Source organism: Acipenser ruthenus, chromosome 23 (assembly GCF_902713425.1).
Source record: "Acipenser ruthenus chromosome 23, fAciRut3.2 maternal haplotype, whole genome shotgun sequence".
Taxonomy (NCBI): domain Eukaryota; kingdom Metazoa; phylum Chordata; class Actinopteri; order Acipenseriformes; family Acipenseridae; genus Acipenser; species Acipenser ruthenus.
The window spans coordinates 17677766-17694965 of NC_081211.1; the positions used below are offsets into that span (position 1 = coordinate 17677766).

General features: G+C 36.9%; 2 protein-coding genes across 3 annotated transcripts in view; both read left to right on the top strand.

The window, feature by feature from the left end:
• The first annotated feature begins 5845 nt into the window (after positions 1-5845).
• Positions 5846-17200, top strand: part of LOC131696859 (carcinoembryonic antigen-related cell adhesion molecule 3-like) — a 37514-nt gene continuing 26159 nt past the window's right edge. Inside the window, exon 1 of one of the 2 annotated variants that reach the window (XM_058996726.1) lies at positions 5846-7011. In XM_058996726.1, the coding sequence (XP_058852709.1) occupies positions 6948-7011 (64 nt within the window). In that variant the 5' untranslated portion in view covers positions 5846-6947. The remainder of the gene's footprint in view (positions 7012-17200) is intronic. The other variant, XM_058996724.1, reaches the window with a different exon arrangement.
• Positions 7020-16079, top strand: LOC117969522 (T-cell surface antigen CD2-like). The gene is made up of 6 exons (XM_058996727.1): positions 7020-7731; positions 10356-10663; positions 13359-13613; positions 14503-14598; positions 14824-14919; positions 15363-16079. Exons 1-6 carry the CDS (start codon positions 7685-7687, stop codon positions 15593-15595), a joined length of 1035 nt encoding a protein of 344 aa, XP_058852710.1. The 5' UTR covers positions 7020-7684; the 3' UTR covers positions 15596-16079.

The following is a 17200-nucleotide window of genomic DNA, read 5'->3' on the forward strand; positions in this document are numbered from 1 at the left end:
AGTTGCGTGTTATAAAGTATAAAGGTACATTTTATACATACAGTTTACAGCAGGACTGGTATTCTACACGTGTGCAATATCTCAGCATACTGCTGTCCTGTTGATACTGAATATTCTGCACTCATAGCAAACCAGGATATTTTGCAATACATGTATTATTGATCATGCTGATTTTAAGATGCACTTTTTGTTTAGTAACTGTTAGATTTAGTAAACTAACGTTATGTTGCATGTTTACAGATTTAAAAAAAAGTTTTGTTACTGTTCGCCCCATTCCACTACCCTGTACTTCAGAATTATCGACTCCAAGTCAATGTAATGTGTTTAAAAAGGGTCCCAAACCTGAACACCGCACTCAGATTCGGACAAAAATGGACCTGTTCCGAGGCCTCTGGGAGCCTCCAAAACTCCAGATTTGGATTATAGCGGGGTTATGGGAATGTGGAAAATAGCTGTCACTGCTGACGGCTTATTAAAAACCCTAGTGGCAAGACTAGTGCATTACATCACAGAAAAAAAGAGGAAAAAAAGGAAAAAAAAGAAAAATCCTCAGTAAGGCTATCCCCAGCATGTTACTGATTATACTTTTTTTTTTTTTTTATGTATTCCTAATTGAGTTACTCTATGTTTGGCATGTGTTAATATTCAAGTAAGCTAGCTGTTAACAGTTGATCAACAACAAAGTGTTGTAGAAATAGCGCATAAATGTATTTTATAAGATTTTCTTTTTCCATACACACACACACACACACACACACACACACACACACACACACACATACATATACACACACACTCACACACATACATATACACACACACACACACACACACACACACACACACACACCCCCACACACATACATATACACACACACACACACACACACACACACACACACCCACACACATACATATACACACACACACACACACACACACACACACCCCCACACACATACATATACACACACACACACACACACACACACACACACCCCCACACACATACATATACACACACACACACACACCCACACCCACACCCACACCCACACCCACACCCACACCCACACACACACCCACACCCGCACCCACACACACACACCCACACCCACACACACACACACACCCATACATACACACACACACACACACACACACACACACACATATATACATATACACACACACACACAGTCGCAGACAAAAGTATTTGGGCAGTTAAAAAAAAAGAGAAAAACCACAAATAAAGTGATTCTATAATTTCTAATTATTCTATTGAAAGACATAAATGAGAGATTCAGCTTTATAATAAAACAACACATTATTACATAATGCATAAATTGAAAAGTAATATGCAAAAAGTAATTTCATACTTTGAAAAAAGTATGTGGGCACCTTTAAATTAGTGTTTTACAGCTTCTTTTGTATTTTGAAATCAATTCCTGACATCTTTCCAGATATATTTTTGCCCATTCTTCAACACATACAGCTTTGAGATCTGCAATCGACTTTGGTTTCCTTTTTGCAACAGCAGCCTTCAAGTCAATCCACAACATCTCGATGGGATTCAAGTCTGGGGACTGAGATGGCCAATCCATAACTGCAATCTTCCTTTTTTTCAGAAATTCCTTTGTAGACTTTGCAGAATGCTTAGGGTCATTATCCTGCTGGAATACAAACTTCTGTGTAATAAGCCTTTTGGCACTTGGTAACAAATGAGGGTGCAAAATGTTTTGATATTCTACAATACAATCTTGAGGAAGAAAAACAAGCCCATACCATCACACAACCTCTATCATGCTTAACACTGGGCATGATGAACTTTTCTTTAAGTTCTTCTCTCTTCCTCCAAACATATTGTTACTTTCTTTGTGAAAAAAGTTATATTTTGGATTCGTCTGACCATAAAATTTGGTTAAAGAAATCATCTGACCTCTTCAAGTATTCAATGGAAAACTCCAATTGCTTTATTTTGTGTATTGTTTTTAACAAAGGCTTGCATCTCGGTTTTCGCCCATGGACATTCATCTTGTTAAGGTATCGTTGAGCTGTTCGCTCGTGAATTTCTTGACCATCTTCTCTCAGTTCTTGTGTCATATCTTTTGCAGTAATCCGAGGATTTTGCCGGGCTGCTCGAGCGATTCTTCTTCCAGATTTTGCAGAAATCTTTCTTGGTCTTCCATCTATCTGGTTGCAGTAGTTCCTGTTCTCCTGTCTTTGTCAATAATAGCCCACAGTGCTTTTGATAAACCGAGTCTTTCTGCAATTTTTCTGGTAGTTTGTCCTTTTTCGTTTAGTTGCTATACTCTTTTTTATCACATATTTCCAATTTATTTTCAGCAGTAATGATTATGTATTTATTCTATAATTATCATCAGGTGTTGGTTTTCAATCATGATAATAATTAGCAACAAATGGGTTTAATACAAAATATGTTGATTGCCCAAATACTTTTTGATGTTATTTTTCATTTAATACATGTTATGCAATAAATCTCTTCTTTAATTTATATCTTTCAATACAACAATTAGAAATGATAGAAATCACATTTTGGTGTGTGTGTGTGTGTATATTTCTGACTAATTATTAAGAAATTAGGTGGCTCCAGCAAAGCTTACAATATAACAGACCTACCCATTTCAGTGGTCACTATACAATTCGACACGTATGTTTTCAGAGACATTAAATTACCCATCATCAACCAAATAAGAACAGTCTGTCCTAATGAGGATTGATACATCTTTACAAAGTACCCAGTCGGGCACTGCTTCTGTGCTTTATTTACAGATAGCTGTAACCCAGCACTGCTTTCCATACCGAATACTAAATAACTAATGAGGAAACTGTAGAAAACAGCTTTCCTCTGTGACTTCCATTGGACATAGGGTTTTAGACATTTCACATTGGCTTTACTCAGAAGCAGGATTTTGTTCTGCACTTGTTTTGTGGTTAAATGTCACATTTGAGTTTGGAAATTAACATTTTTAAGAACATGGATACTGCAGCTTTAAAATCAAAAGTTCCAGAAACTTTTTTTTTTTGCATCTCATCTTCCATGCATTTGGACACTTGGTTGTAGGAGTAAGAGACAGCAGTGCAGAAATGGGGGCCTGTCCTCTTCACCTTTGTAAGGACAGCCCCTTGCAGGGTTTCTGATAACAGATGCCACTTTAAGGCCTCTTTTATGTTCTGACTTCCCAATTATTATACTCTTTTTTTAATCTGAAATGCAGTTTTGGTGTTGTCACGAAAGCATGCAATTTGTTCAGTGCTGATGTGCGAGTGTGTTTATTTTTGTAAATGCTTAAACAGTCTACCAAAATTGCTATAAATATTGATAGACACTCTTTGAATAAAAAATAACTATCAACTGCTAATGATTTTACTAACAGCATATCTTTATGAAGTTTTATGGGGAGTTGTGTATTATAAGCCTTTACTTGGGTATAATGGATCTGTATGCACAATAATCTTGCTGTTTGTTAAAGCAAGAGACACACTTTTTAAAGTTAGTTCGAGCAGTGTGAAATGATGTTGCTAATAAATGGAGAAACTGGGGTTTGACAGAGATGGAAGAAGATTAATAACCAGACAATTTCTGTCAAAATGAACTGGCAAATACAGTACATAACAAAAAAAATTTGGATGCATACCATAGTAAAAATAAGATATTGCTGTTTCATTTCTTATATACTTTAAATTTATTTAATTAGATACACTACAATATTGTGTACCTTTTATGCAGAGTAAACAAATGAATCAATCATTTAAACAAAATGTAGTATTTTAATATCAGTGTTTAAAATTGGATGGTATAGGGTTATACTCAGTACTGGGACCGTTTTGATTGTAAACATTTGGGGACAGGCAGTTTTATTGCCAGAAATGGTTTCAAGCCTTCATTGACACATTGGTTCAGGGTTCAACCAGCACTAAATAAACAGCACTAAATATCAAACATCTTAGTTAAAAGAGTCCCTGTATCTGTGATTCAGGCTTTCCAGCCAGAAAGAGCATAAGGTACTGTGCAATGTGCGCCCTCTATTGGAAAAAGGGAGAATTTCAGTTTCCATTTCTGTCACACCTGAATGGTTTGTTGGAATATGCTTCTCAGGCATGTTTAAAACATGTTTAAAGTCCTAAAACAGATCCACTTTCCTCTCAAATATTGTTAAATATTGGAAGGCATTTTTTTCGTATAAAAATTGGTGTTTAGTGTCTACATAACATTTTCTATTTTGTATTATTTTCTGCCTGCCTCTTACTAACTGTAAAATAAAGTGCTATTGTGTGAAAACATGAATAGACAATCCGAGCAGAGATTGTAAGGTCTTATACACATGGAGAAAAACAACCTTTTTATGGAATCTGAGGAAGAAATGTAGGAATCAACAAAAAAGGAGCCTGTTGTGTGTGATATTCATTATCACAGGTATTACACAGAAGCATACAGGACATCATAGAAATAAAGGCCCTAAAGCTACACAGGAATAGAGTAAAATGATCTAAAGCTGCACCTTGAATGCTGTGCTTTTTAGTGAGCTTTAACTCATGAACAGTTTCATGAATATCAATCTTTATTTTACTCAGAACAAAAAAACTTCAATTCACTTGTGAAATTGTATTTTTTTTTTTTTTTTTTTTTTTTAAAGCAACATCCGCATTTGAGGACGTGGTTTCCTGAGCTTGGCCTCTTGTGCAGAGCATTGCATTCAGTGTCTAACGTTTATCAAAATATCCTAATGGCTTTATGTTTTTAAAAGTTTCAGTGATATATTTTGTAGAAATCCGTAGTAAAATATTTTTTTTCACTGCACTAGAAAATACCTTCAAATGTTTAAACCGCTATCAGCAGGTTTGACTTTTTTATATGGCACATTATTAAGCAGTTGTAAAGTACTGTAACCTGGACTATGAACATATTTTACATGAGCAACTACTGTACAAGTATCAGAAAAGCTCTTATTTAATTCACCATAAAGCACACTACTATTCACCACTGATGATGGTCACACTGCAGAGTGGTTATTAGCTTTTGGAATTAAACTGTACAAGATTAACAGATGAGTAATGTTGAGTTTATGGCATGTCAGTGTAAAACACATGTGCATTGTTCTTCTCCATGTGCACAAAGTCATTTTTAACTGGTTGAACACTAACATTTGAGAACTCTGAAAGACACATTTATTAACCGGATTCTGGTTTTGCATCAGTAGTGTAACTTTCTTGTGAACTGAACGAATGCCTTGTGTATTTTTTTGTAGGTGCATTTAATAATATTGTAAACTATTGTATCACTGCAGAATAAGTGTATGATGGTTTGAACTTGAAACTTTTTTTTTTACATGAATGTTTGTATGTTCTGTTTTATCACTGCCAGAATCAAATATTTAGTGGTGTTTCACAAATAAAGCTGTATTTACCAGTTAACAGTATGGTTTTGCTGTCCTTAATATTGCAGCACACCGCATGAAACTCAGTCTGAAGCAACTTCCTAGTTTAGCTTCTGCTTTTTTTTTTTTTTTTAGTCCTTGTGATGACAAGCAAAACAGTTTAACATTTAAGACTTTGAGAAAGACATACTTGACACTTCTGTCAAGCATTACTAAAGCATTACTACAGATCACTTCTCAAACTGAATGCAGTAGGGATTCCAGGGAATGCATGCACATGGATTAGGGAGTGGTTAACATGTAGAAAACAGAAAGTACTGATTAGAGGAGAAACCTCAAAATGGAACAAGGTAACCAGCAGAGTACCACAGGGAGCATTATTATTATTATTATTATTATTATTATTATTATTATTATTTATTTATTTATTTATTTATTTATTTATTTCTTAGCAGACACCCTTACCCAGGGCTACTTACAGTTGTATACAAAAAAATACATATCAAGAATTACAGCACAATTAAGAGCAAGATACAAAATACAATGACTTCAGTCCCAATAAGAGCAAATACAAAACACAGTACGATTTGATATCGGGGCAGTTCAAGAGCGGATAACAGTGTTGATAGTTACATCAGGGTTAGATACGAGTGCAAATACAAAATACTACAGATTGGCTTCAGGATTAAATGCAGTAAAATAGGGAGCAGATAAGTGCAAGTTAAAGTGCATTGAAGGCAGAGTGCTATGTTGTCCAGAAGGGAAGAGTTGAGTTTTACAGGTGTTGATCTAGGAATACAGGGTGAATGGGGGCACTAAATATCCCTCTAAACTATCGAGATATCTGATCACTAGATAATTGTAATGAGCAATCTGTCTTCAAGAGCAGTAGTACCCGAAATATTATTCATTTACTAGCAATGCAGAAGGGCGTTGTGCAGCATTTGTTCTTCATTTCACCTTACAAAACAGGATTCTGCAAAGGTGACTGGAAACACTGAACCACCTTGAATGTAATTGTTGGAAATTATCTTAGTTTCTTTTTCATATCAAAAATAAAAATAAAAAGCATTGTTTCATTTCCTCATGCATTTCTGTTTTCTCTGCTCAAACCATATTTATGTGTGCACATGATTTTAACGAGAAAGCAGTGGTACCCTGGAATTAGTAGAAGACACCAGGGGTGTTTTTGCAAAATGGGAAAATGAGGAAATACAATAATGTTGAGTGGCTGGTGGTAAACTGAGCTTGGTTTCAACATAATTTCTGTGACGTATGTTTTGAGAAGCTACTGAAAGACACAAGCCAATGTAAGGTTATAAAAAGATCTGTGTCTTGTTTCTCTTTATCTAAGTTCAGTGGAAATAGAGAGTGGCTTTGGGGTGGTTGATAAGGAAAACCAACCATTCAAATAAAGAAAACTATTAATAATAGTGTGATGTGCATGTTGGTCACATTCATTTAGTTCCTGTTTAGGAGAACTATACCTATTTTCATTAGCAAAGTTTAAAGCTTTGATGTTTATCTGAACTCTGCACTGGGCGTACAATGGCAAAACTTAATGAATGCATTCCTTTTGGGCTCATCTTGGTTGTTCCTTTAATTGCTTATGGTAAGCATTTTATTTTTAAATATTTTTCATTCTAATATTTGCTTGATGTGTTTTGAAACAGACTAAAATAAGTTAAAAATGCAATTACATATGTGAGATCACGGTATTCCTATTTGTTTTTATTTTACATTTGTAAAATGCTCCAATTCTGTTTTTTTGGATGAGGAGGAATGCAAATACTAGCAGTGCAAATGTTGGTTTGATAAACACATCGTCAGTAATGGATAAATAATGAAAACATAGTTTGTTTTGTTCATTGCATACTGCTGTGTTCATTGCACCCATCATATATGTAAATATAAACCTTTTCTTTTTTTAAATACACATAATTGAATGTGTAATTACTATGTATTCGAATATGAATTGTGTTAAAAATGATTTGCTTTCACATTATGTAACTGACTGTGACAGAGATCCAATGATTCTTAGATCTCCCTCTCGACTTGTGAGGGCACTGTGTAAAAGGAACAGAGGCATGACAATTTATTCCGTAGGGTCGGTGGAGGTCAGTCATTTAGGAAAGGGTCGGAGCTACGGTATCCAAACTCAATGACCCAGACAGTAAACGGCGTGGAATCTGATGATTGGAGGAGCGGATGCACTCGTTAACCTAGGGGTCATGAGCGAGGATATAAATAGGGGTCATAGCTGACGTGATCTGTTCCTTTTGTGAATGGTTAGGAAAGAACCTAAAAAGGAGTCCCTGCATGTAAAAAAAATGTGAGTGTTCTGTTAGTCTGTCTTGTAAACGTTGTTTGTTTGTTTCGTTTGTCTAAAAGATTACTAACACGATCCGGAGCTGCAGCCGCATTTCATTTTCCACAAGCACTTAAATCACACACCATAGGAACTGTGTCTGTATCTTTGTGTTTTGTGTGGGTGATAAAACTGGACTTTTTGGTTGCGGGTCAAACCCGTGGGATTTTACAAAACCGAAGTGATACACGCCACTGTAATCACTTTTGCCTTAAGGCTCTGGACATTGTAGTATTTTATCAATAAACACCCTTGCACCTGTTAGTAATTGTCCATGTGATATGTACCTGCACTGCACTCATCTGTATCCACTCACCACTTTGCCACACTGACACATTAAAACCAAGACTGCTGGCACATATATCTTTTAAATCCCTTCTTTCTTGATCAGTTGCTGTCTTCTCGTTCCTTTTGTTTACAACGGCTGCCATTCTGTTCTCATATTCATTCAGACACAACCTGGTAACTTTCTAAAGATGGGGTTTAGTTTCTCAAAGAATTTTACTCCAGATCACATTAACATGGTTCTTTCAGAAAGGAAAACAATGCATTCAATCAAGTTACCAAGGGCGTAGGTTTGGTTTGAACATTGGTGGGGACACAATTTTTTAGGGGGGCGGAGTCACGGTCGCTAGTGGAGTTCGGGGGCATGCCCTCCCGGGAAGAAATTTTTTAGGAGACAGCTGTTAAATGGTAACTTCTGGTGGCTTGAAATTAATGCTGGACATGAATCGAGGACAATCTGATTGACATGAAGTTGGCTGGTATACACTTAAAACACTAGGATAAAGTGGCTGTCCTGGAAGCTGGTTTGACATCCCTGCTATAGAATTACTAATAACCTGAATTATAACCTATCCCAGCCTTACTGTAAGCTACCAATACCCCTGGCGCTACAAGCATGAGCACATGCACGCTTACGTGCTCTGCCTGCCTCTCCTGTGTCTGTGCTGCTGCTCGTACCTGGGTGCACTGCTTCATTCACCTGATAAAATAATAAATTAATGCATGCCATATAGAGAGAAAATATATGGCTATGCTAACTTTATTTGCTGAGTATTACTATACAGCATTAGCCTACTATCATATCACAATGTGCCTCAAACAATAATATATCTCAAAACTGAGTCTAACACTTTCACTGTTATAATCACTAAGCCATTACAGACCTCACCTGCGACCCTGTTGCTCCACCTGCCTCTGTACTGCTTTTACCAGGTTGCACTGCTTCACTCGCCTGATAAAATGATAAATTGATGCATGCTGTTTAGAGAGAAAGTATGACTCTGCTAACTTCATTAGTACATTATTTTTACATTTGCTATGAGAATCATTATCAATTGTGTTTATTACTTTAATAACATCTTCCTACTTACACTTTGACTTTTTGTAAAAAAAAACTTCCTTATGTCCATCTTTCTTTTTTTGGCTGCTATTATGCTTTAGTCACCTAAAGCCAAATTGAAGTGATTAGCTAACGTTAGTTGGTTGACGATATCAAAACATGCTCACGCACACTCACACTCTCTCTCTGTCACACACACACATAATGATTAGCTGTGAAACAAGCTAGCTAGCCACCAAGGACGTTGGGTTAGCAGCTAGCAATGGGTCGCTAACGTAATAAACCTACTTGCCTACCCATTAGGTAGGTAGGTAGGTTTATTCACTCAAACCATGTTGCTGACGAGCTGACAATACCTTCAGCCCCGGCACCTGGCTTTCATTTAGTCAGTGGCTCACACTGATATTAGACTGACCGGCAAGTGGCAACTTCAGATGAGCGTCTTTCCAGAGTCCAGCCCAAGCCAGCGGGTATCAACCTTTTTTTTACTCACGCCCCACTGAAATTTATTTGTATATCTGTCGTCGTCGTCCGTCCGTCCATCCGTCCCCCCCCCCCGTTTAATTTGACTTTTTAATATATATTTTTATATTACTGCATACATAATATAGTGCATTTATTTAGCCGCCTGGATAGTCACACTGTCCATTCAATTCTTATTCTTATTTTTTAAAATAAATGTGAAAATTATGGCACAATATACACCATTTAAGAATGACTAGAATTTTTTTATTTTAAACCCGGATATTTACCTTTCAAATTAGCGGGGTTTTTTTTGTTTGTTTTTTGGAGGAGGGAGGAGTAACGAGTGGAGCTTGAGAGAGTTAACCCTTTGTGGAGAGGATAAAATGACTTGACAAAAGACGTTTCAGATTTATCAAAATTATTGGTAGGGACAATTCAACGGTCCCTTGACAATGGTAGGGACATGTCCCTACCGTCCCTAGCTAAATCTACGCCGGTGCAAGTTACCAAAACAAAAATAAACAACCCAGGCACTTCATGTAGGGGTTTGTAAGTCGTCTGAAGTTATTTCATAATTTTTTAAGAATCCATTTGTGTTTTTGTTTTTTAGAAATATAACAAATATTAGTATAACAATTTGGGGGAAAAATGAACCCAGGTTAGGGACCTTGTTGTGAATATTCTGTAGAATATGCTGTGTATCGGGCTATGGGGTTTTGGCATATCACATGGTAACAACAGAAACTCTTAACTTTACTTCTAATATCTTTTTTTTCAGTTACTGCAGAAAAATTATAAGTGTGCCTGTATATGGAGCCCTGGGCCACTCTGTGTATCTGCACTTCAATACGACCTTGAACAGCAGTGTTGAGGTGCAATGGAATCGGCGATTCAATCGCATTGCTGTGTTTAAGAATAACAGAACGGCCTTTGATAATCCTTATAAAAACAGGACTCAGATTTTTGCTAATGGAACCCTCAGACTGGACAGAACTCAGAAAAATGATTCAGGAGATTACTCTGTGGATGTGTTTAATACTGATGGAACTAACATATTTAAGGGAAGCATGCAGGTTTATATTCAAGGTGAGTTGCCACTTCTCAAGTTAAACATGTCTTAAACGAGTGCAGAGATAAATACCTTGATTTCTAATGTTTTAAGAGAAATTTAAACTATTATTTTAAACAGTGTAAAATAAATGGACATGTTATTTTAAAATGTCAAATTCTCATTTAATTACTTATTTTTCAGGTATGTATATGATAGGACAAGTACCAGCAGAAATAATAACAAATGGTTACAAGTTTTATAAATCAAAGTCCTTTAACGTGGTTTTTATCTTGGAAACATATTTATAATAACTGCCGATCTTCTGCCTCAACTGAACCTGCAGGTTTCACACTGCTTTTCATGTGCAATCTCCAAAGGATATACAGTAGACACCCATGCAGCCCTAACTAAAAACAGCATATCATTAAAAAAATACTTCTTTATACTAAATTATGATGAACAATGATCATATCTACATACTGTACCACGCTAAATGGCATTGTCCCTTTAAAAAATATTAATACTTAGCTATTAGAGTTGTGAGCGTGGGGATAAACTCCAGCTAACAATCGGTACATTTACTATTTAGAAATCTTGTCATAAACTCCTTTGAGATTTGAGAAACCTGATTTGTTGTATTGTGATCTGAGGACCAACAGTATAGAACGGTAGATAACTGATCTGCGTATCTGTATGGGTGCATACAAAAAAAGAAATATTAGAGGTAAGTAAATGAACTCATTTATTCAAGAAAAAAAGACAATATGTACGGGTGAAGGTACTGTATATTATTGTATGTTTAAAAAAGGGGTGTGTGTTGGGGGGGGGGGAGGGGGGGGGGGGGGGGGGGGTAGATATAAATACATGTAAGTACCTTTCTATACAAATTCAGCACATCACCAACCACATTCTTCAATGTAAATGCTGCATTAGGATTTCCAGATCTGATTGCATGTGATCGAGTTACTGAGGAGTCATAATGTACTGACTCCTGAATGGATTTGATATCGGCTTGTCATTCAACCTGAAATTACCTCAGCAGTGAAAATAGGGAGAGGCAATCCATAGCTTTCAGGCTTTGTTGTACTGTTCAAATCTTTTTATTCCTACACATCCTTCAACATTTATCAAAAAGTACAGGGTTGATAATCGTCTATTGTTTTAACATTAAGTGCCATATAGTAGATGCCTAGAAAGCAGATAGATTCAAAAGTAGATAGATTCATTTCCTGAATTGTTTAAATGTGAACAAGAGCTGCTATTGGAATTATATTGTATACTACATGGATCTTAACTTCATTAATACTGTATGTAGCCTGGTTACATCAAGGATAATAAGCGTGGTTAAAACAAAGGTAAAAGGTGACAAATGGGAATGCAAACCTGTTGAAGTAAACAATTTAAATGTGGCACCCTACACCACTGATGCCAAATGCATTTTCCCTGTGTTGTGTTGGAAGTGGGTTTGGGATGTTTTAACATGATGTAAATCCTAACTGAAAAGCCCCTCTTTTTCAGAGGCTGTCTCCCAGCCTGTGGTACACTCCACCTGTCTGTCCCATGGGGAGGTGCTGCTGGTCTGCACAGTGGATAAAGGAAATAATATTTAATTTAACTGGAGTTTAGAAGGAGTGCCGCTGAATACCAGCCTTGCTTACTTTAGTGTTGAAGAACATGTTGTAATATTGAAGAAGCATGTCTCTGGTAATCTTGTCTGCATTGCTACAAACCAAGTCAGCAGAAACCAGAGTGACTCTGTGATATCAAACTGCTCAGGTAGGAAAAAAAAAACATGTTATATGTCTTGCCTTGCTTTATATAGAGCTGCCTTGTTGTTTCTATATCAGACACATCAACAATTATTAAGAAATTAAAAACAGTGTATAGGTAGTAGACATTTTAGGACCGTGTTATTTTTTAAGACTCAAGCACAGTGTGCCTACTTTTGAGATACAAAACCATTAAAAGAAATGTATACATAAACAGGCCACTCTCTTTCAGGGCCTGTCTCTAAGCCTGTGGTACACTCCAGCTGTCTGTCCCATGGGGAGGTGCTGCTGGTCTGCACAGTGGATAAAGGAGATAATGCTTCATTTAACTGGAGTTTAGATGGAGTGCCGCTGAATACCAGCCTTGCTTATTTCAGTGATAAAGAACACATTGTAATATTGAAGAAAAATGTCACTGGAGATCTTGTCTGCATTGATTAGAGGGACTCTGGATCGTGGAACAGAGCTTACAGGAGTCCTGGAGCTAAAAAGAAAGAAGTAGAGAGATTAGAAAGAGATAGAAGGACTGCGAGACAGACTTCACATCGACAGCTGAGAAGGAGAGAGAGACCAGTGCAGGGCTGCTGAATCATAAACGAAAAGGGGAGGAGGTTGGGTACGAAAACAAACAAACGCTAGAGAAGGCAGACGTGGAAACAGGAGCCTTATATAGAAGAGGGAGAGTGATTGACAGGGAGATTAGAGATAGGGGAAGGATAGACGCAACTCACCAGGTTTACACTTAACCATTTTTTTGTATCTATATTTTTGCTTTTCCAGGGTACTATATGCATTTTTATGTGTTTACCAGCAATTTCAAACATGTTAAAAAATATCAAACTACCAAGAAATAATAAATCTAGGTAACAACAGAAAGACTGCATGGTCAAGTCAAACCCATTCATCAGAACCTGCAAGGAGAACAGCTTGTCACTAACTTGAATCTATTTCTCTGTACCAGGTTCTGAACCCAAGATTAATCCAACATCCACGCCCAATCTAGAGACCCAGTTCCATTGCACCCTGGAGAATGGGACCGTTATCGAATTATCTGGGGGCAAAGAAGGAGAGGCTTTTCAGTTCTTAATCAGTAAGAGCATGATAATAACAAACTGTACAAATGGGATTGCATTTTGCAGTCTACAAACCTGCTCTTCAAATTGCTCTGGTAATTTAACCACAAAGCCTGGTGATACCAGTAATGCAGAGGATGCCGGTACTTTATTTCTTTATTTATTCATTTCAGTGAATATTGATTAGGTAGCAATTACTGTATGGATTAGTCATTTACAGATGTGTTGGAAGTCACCTACAGTAGCCTATTTAAGAAATCAAACAGATGTAACATTGCATACACATCTATTGACTGTCTAAATATCTTAAAGATAATGTTTAAGTTTTACATTCTCAAATGTATTTAAGTATTCAGTTCAATGCAATTATATAGAAATGAAGATACACAGCAAATGTACTGTTGTAAAGGTTCACAGATGTTTGTGACATTTCATATCACATACGTTTCATTAGGTCACATCACAGACACTACTTTAGACATCAGTTTTAAACATTCATGAAGATCACAGGAGATTTCAAACAACAATTAGTTCTGTACCTCCAATATTGAGATTTTTGTGTTATGTTGTCTCTGTTGATCTTCTGGTTTTGTCTTTAACTGGCTGTGATCTTGCTTGCATTGCTGTGGAGATACTTTGTGAAAATGTGACCATTCAACTCCTCTGGCTTCACCTGCTAATAAATTACATATACATGTATATAATCAGGTGGAGTTATATTTAATATTTATATTTCATATTTCCTAGTGCCTTGACATATGTTTGTGGTGAAGCTATTTTGTGATCATCATTCCTCTCCTGTATGTGTCTTTTATGACCTGACCTGTACAGACATTTTTCTTTCTTCGTCTTACTCACTTTAAATGCACCTCTGCAAACCCACACCAACATACAGTATTGATAACTGACAATTTGGTAAATACTTAGCGCAGACACAATGTCTACCAGTTAGGACAGAAAGGCTTAATAAGTGTATTAACATATTGAAAAACATTATAAGCATACGCATTCAATATTTTTATTTATTTACAGATATTCTTAAATATGTCCTTGGTGGAAGTGCTCTTCTTGTGATCGTCATGCTTTCATTTACACTCTTGTGCATGTGTAAGAATAAAAAAGGGAAGGGTGAGGTTTTTTTTTTTTTTGCACAACAACGCATCCTGATTTGAAGGTTTCTTGCCATGTTGCAAAAAAGTGCTAGACAACACCCACATGTGTCTTTTGAGGCCTGTTGTGCCTCAGATACAGATAGAATCAAATCTTCCTGGCTAAGCATTAAAAAAAAAATTCTTAGTTTTTCTTTAAAAGAGAGAAACACAAGATAATAGTTTCTTCTTCTTTGTTATAAAGAGAATGCCCATTCGGTGATTACACAAAACAGGAGTGATGAACAGCACGTTTCCCTATCCACAATGATACCAGAGACTGCAAGCACAGCAATCCAAGGCAAGTATCTCTACAGGTCACTTTTTCACTTGTATACATGTGTATGTTAATCTAAACGAGTGGACGGGTGGTGAGGATTTGAAAACATATAAACTAACGATGTATTGCTTGAACAATACGCCTAGATGCTTTTCTTTCCATCTTTTTGTGTTACCGTTGGAGGATACAATCAACAAAAACATTACCCAAACAATACACTCTTAAAGACTCCACTGTTTTCACAAAACTATCATTCCTTTGTGAAATTCTATGAGCTCTTATTTAAGTCACATGTTTCACACAACTCATACAGTTCTTATACACTCATCATAAAAAAGCAGAACTGTGAACTTTTTTTCTCAGTATTTCCAGTGGTCAGCTTTTAACAGTGTGTCAAGAGTTTTTCACAGAATGGTTCACTGGAAGTTATTTGCTTTTATATCTATGTTTTTTTTTTTAAACAGATGACCAGGTTTATACTCAGGTTGTTAATAAAGGTGGAAAAAAGAAATCCAAATGCAAGCCTAAAGAGGACGGTGAGCTGGTTTACGCCCAGGTTGTTATAAAAGAAGGCAAGAAGAAACCTATTCATGACGAATCTGTGGTTTATGATGAAGTTAAGGGGAAAGACAAGAATAATCAACAACAGGATGACAGCGTGGTTTATGCTGCTATTAACAAACGAAGAAATATATAATTGAAGGCATTGTTTTATATATATATATATATGTATAGAGAGAGAGAGAGAGAGATGTGTGTGTATCTGTAAGGAATAAACCACGACAGGCTGTTCAGTTCTCATGAAATATATACACGCATGGATGGTGATTTTTTTGTTTCTTAGTTCTTTGCATAATAATGAAAACATTGTGTTTTAATGTTTTGATAAGTCAGTTTTAACTTTCTTTGGCTTTAAGTTTAGGAGCTTCTATTCAGTTCTAGTTGCTGTTTTGTTTTTACATATAAAGTTTGTATCTAAAATATGCAAAGCAATTGCATTAAGTGTATTAATAAAGTTTTTTTTATTTTCATTTTTCTTTTTTTTAAGTAGATGTGTTTCCTAATGTGTGTTGTATACTTTTCTGTTATTTTCTGAAGTTGATTGCTGTAAAATAATACTCCATTGCAGTCACACATTTGTAATTTAAACTTGGTTATATTAAACATGGTTGACTATGACATCTCAATAGATTTATTCAACATGATCTGAACAGATCATTCTAAAGTGATCACACTTATTTGTTGTAGGTTGTACATGGCTACAACCTTTATGTATAGTAATAGTATTAAGATAATTGAGACAGTATAATGACAAGACCTCTCAGACTCCCCAAATCCTGACTGGGGTTCTGGAGCTCGCATCGGCTTCTTCACCTTCTTCCGGGGATGGCTGCTCCTCCCCTTCTTCCTCTTCGGCGCAGGTGGCAACTCCACCTCACCCTGACCGGGGCAGCACACAATATATTGCCTAGGCTCTGCATCAGCGAGGGTCCAACCTTGGTCCTCGAGGCAGGTGAGGAAGGTGTCCCGGTCTGTCTGCGGCAGCCTTCAGATGGATTCATTCCTCCATCGACTCCACCTCACCGACTGAAGGCCTTCATGAAGAGTGGGTCTTCGTAGGGGCACACTAAAGTACAGCTTGTCTACTGTAAGCAACCAGTTGCGCAACTGCTTGCAGAAACGTCCGCATAGAAATGATTCAGCTGCACGCAATCAAGCTGAGCAACTGATTGTTCTGGTGTGGACCCTGCTTTAGAATTGACTGAAAAAGAAAGTGAACACATTAAATTCATTTTTACTATTGGCAACCAGTTAGCTACTGTGGTCACTAGCCAAATACCGCTGGAATGAACTATAACAATTTTTTAAGTCCCTCTAAAACTGCACCACAAATGCGCACCACCATCTTTCACTTTCTGTTTGTATTTTTTAATTTGGAGAGGATGTAGGCCTAAAACAGATGCATGTCATCTTTATGTATAATGCATTGAGTCCAAAGTAAAACAACTCAATAAATGGAAGTGGCTGCCTCTATGTTTAAGTCAGCACCAGTGTTTGTTCTTCAGTACTTATTTCCATTCAACCATCATCATTAACTGCTTACTCCTTTACAGGGTTGCAGTGAGCCGGAGCCTAACCCGGCATACACAGGGCGCAAGGTGAGACTACACCCTGGACGGGATGCCAGTCCATCGCAGGGCACCACACACACACTGACTCACACACAGGGCAATTTAGAGCGACCAATCAACTTGGACAGCATGTCTTTGGACTGTGGGAGAAAACCGGAGTACCCGGAGAA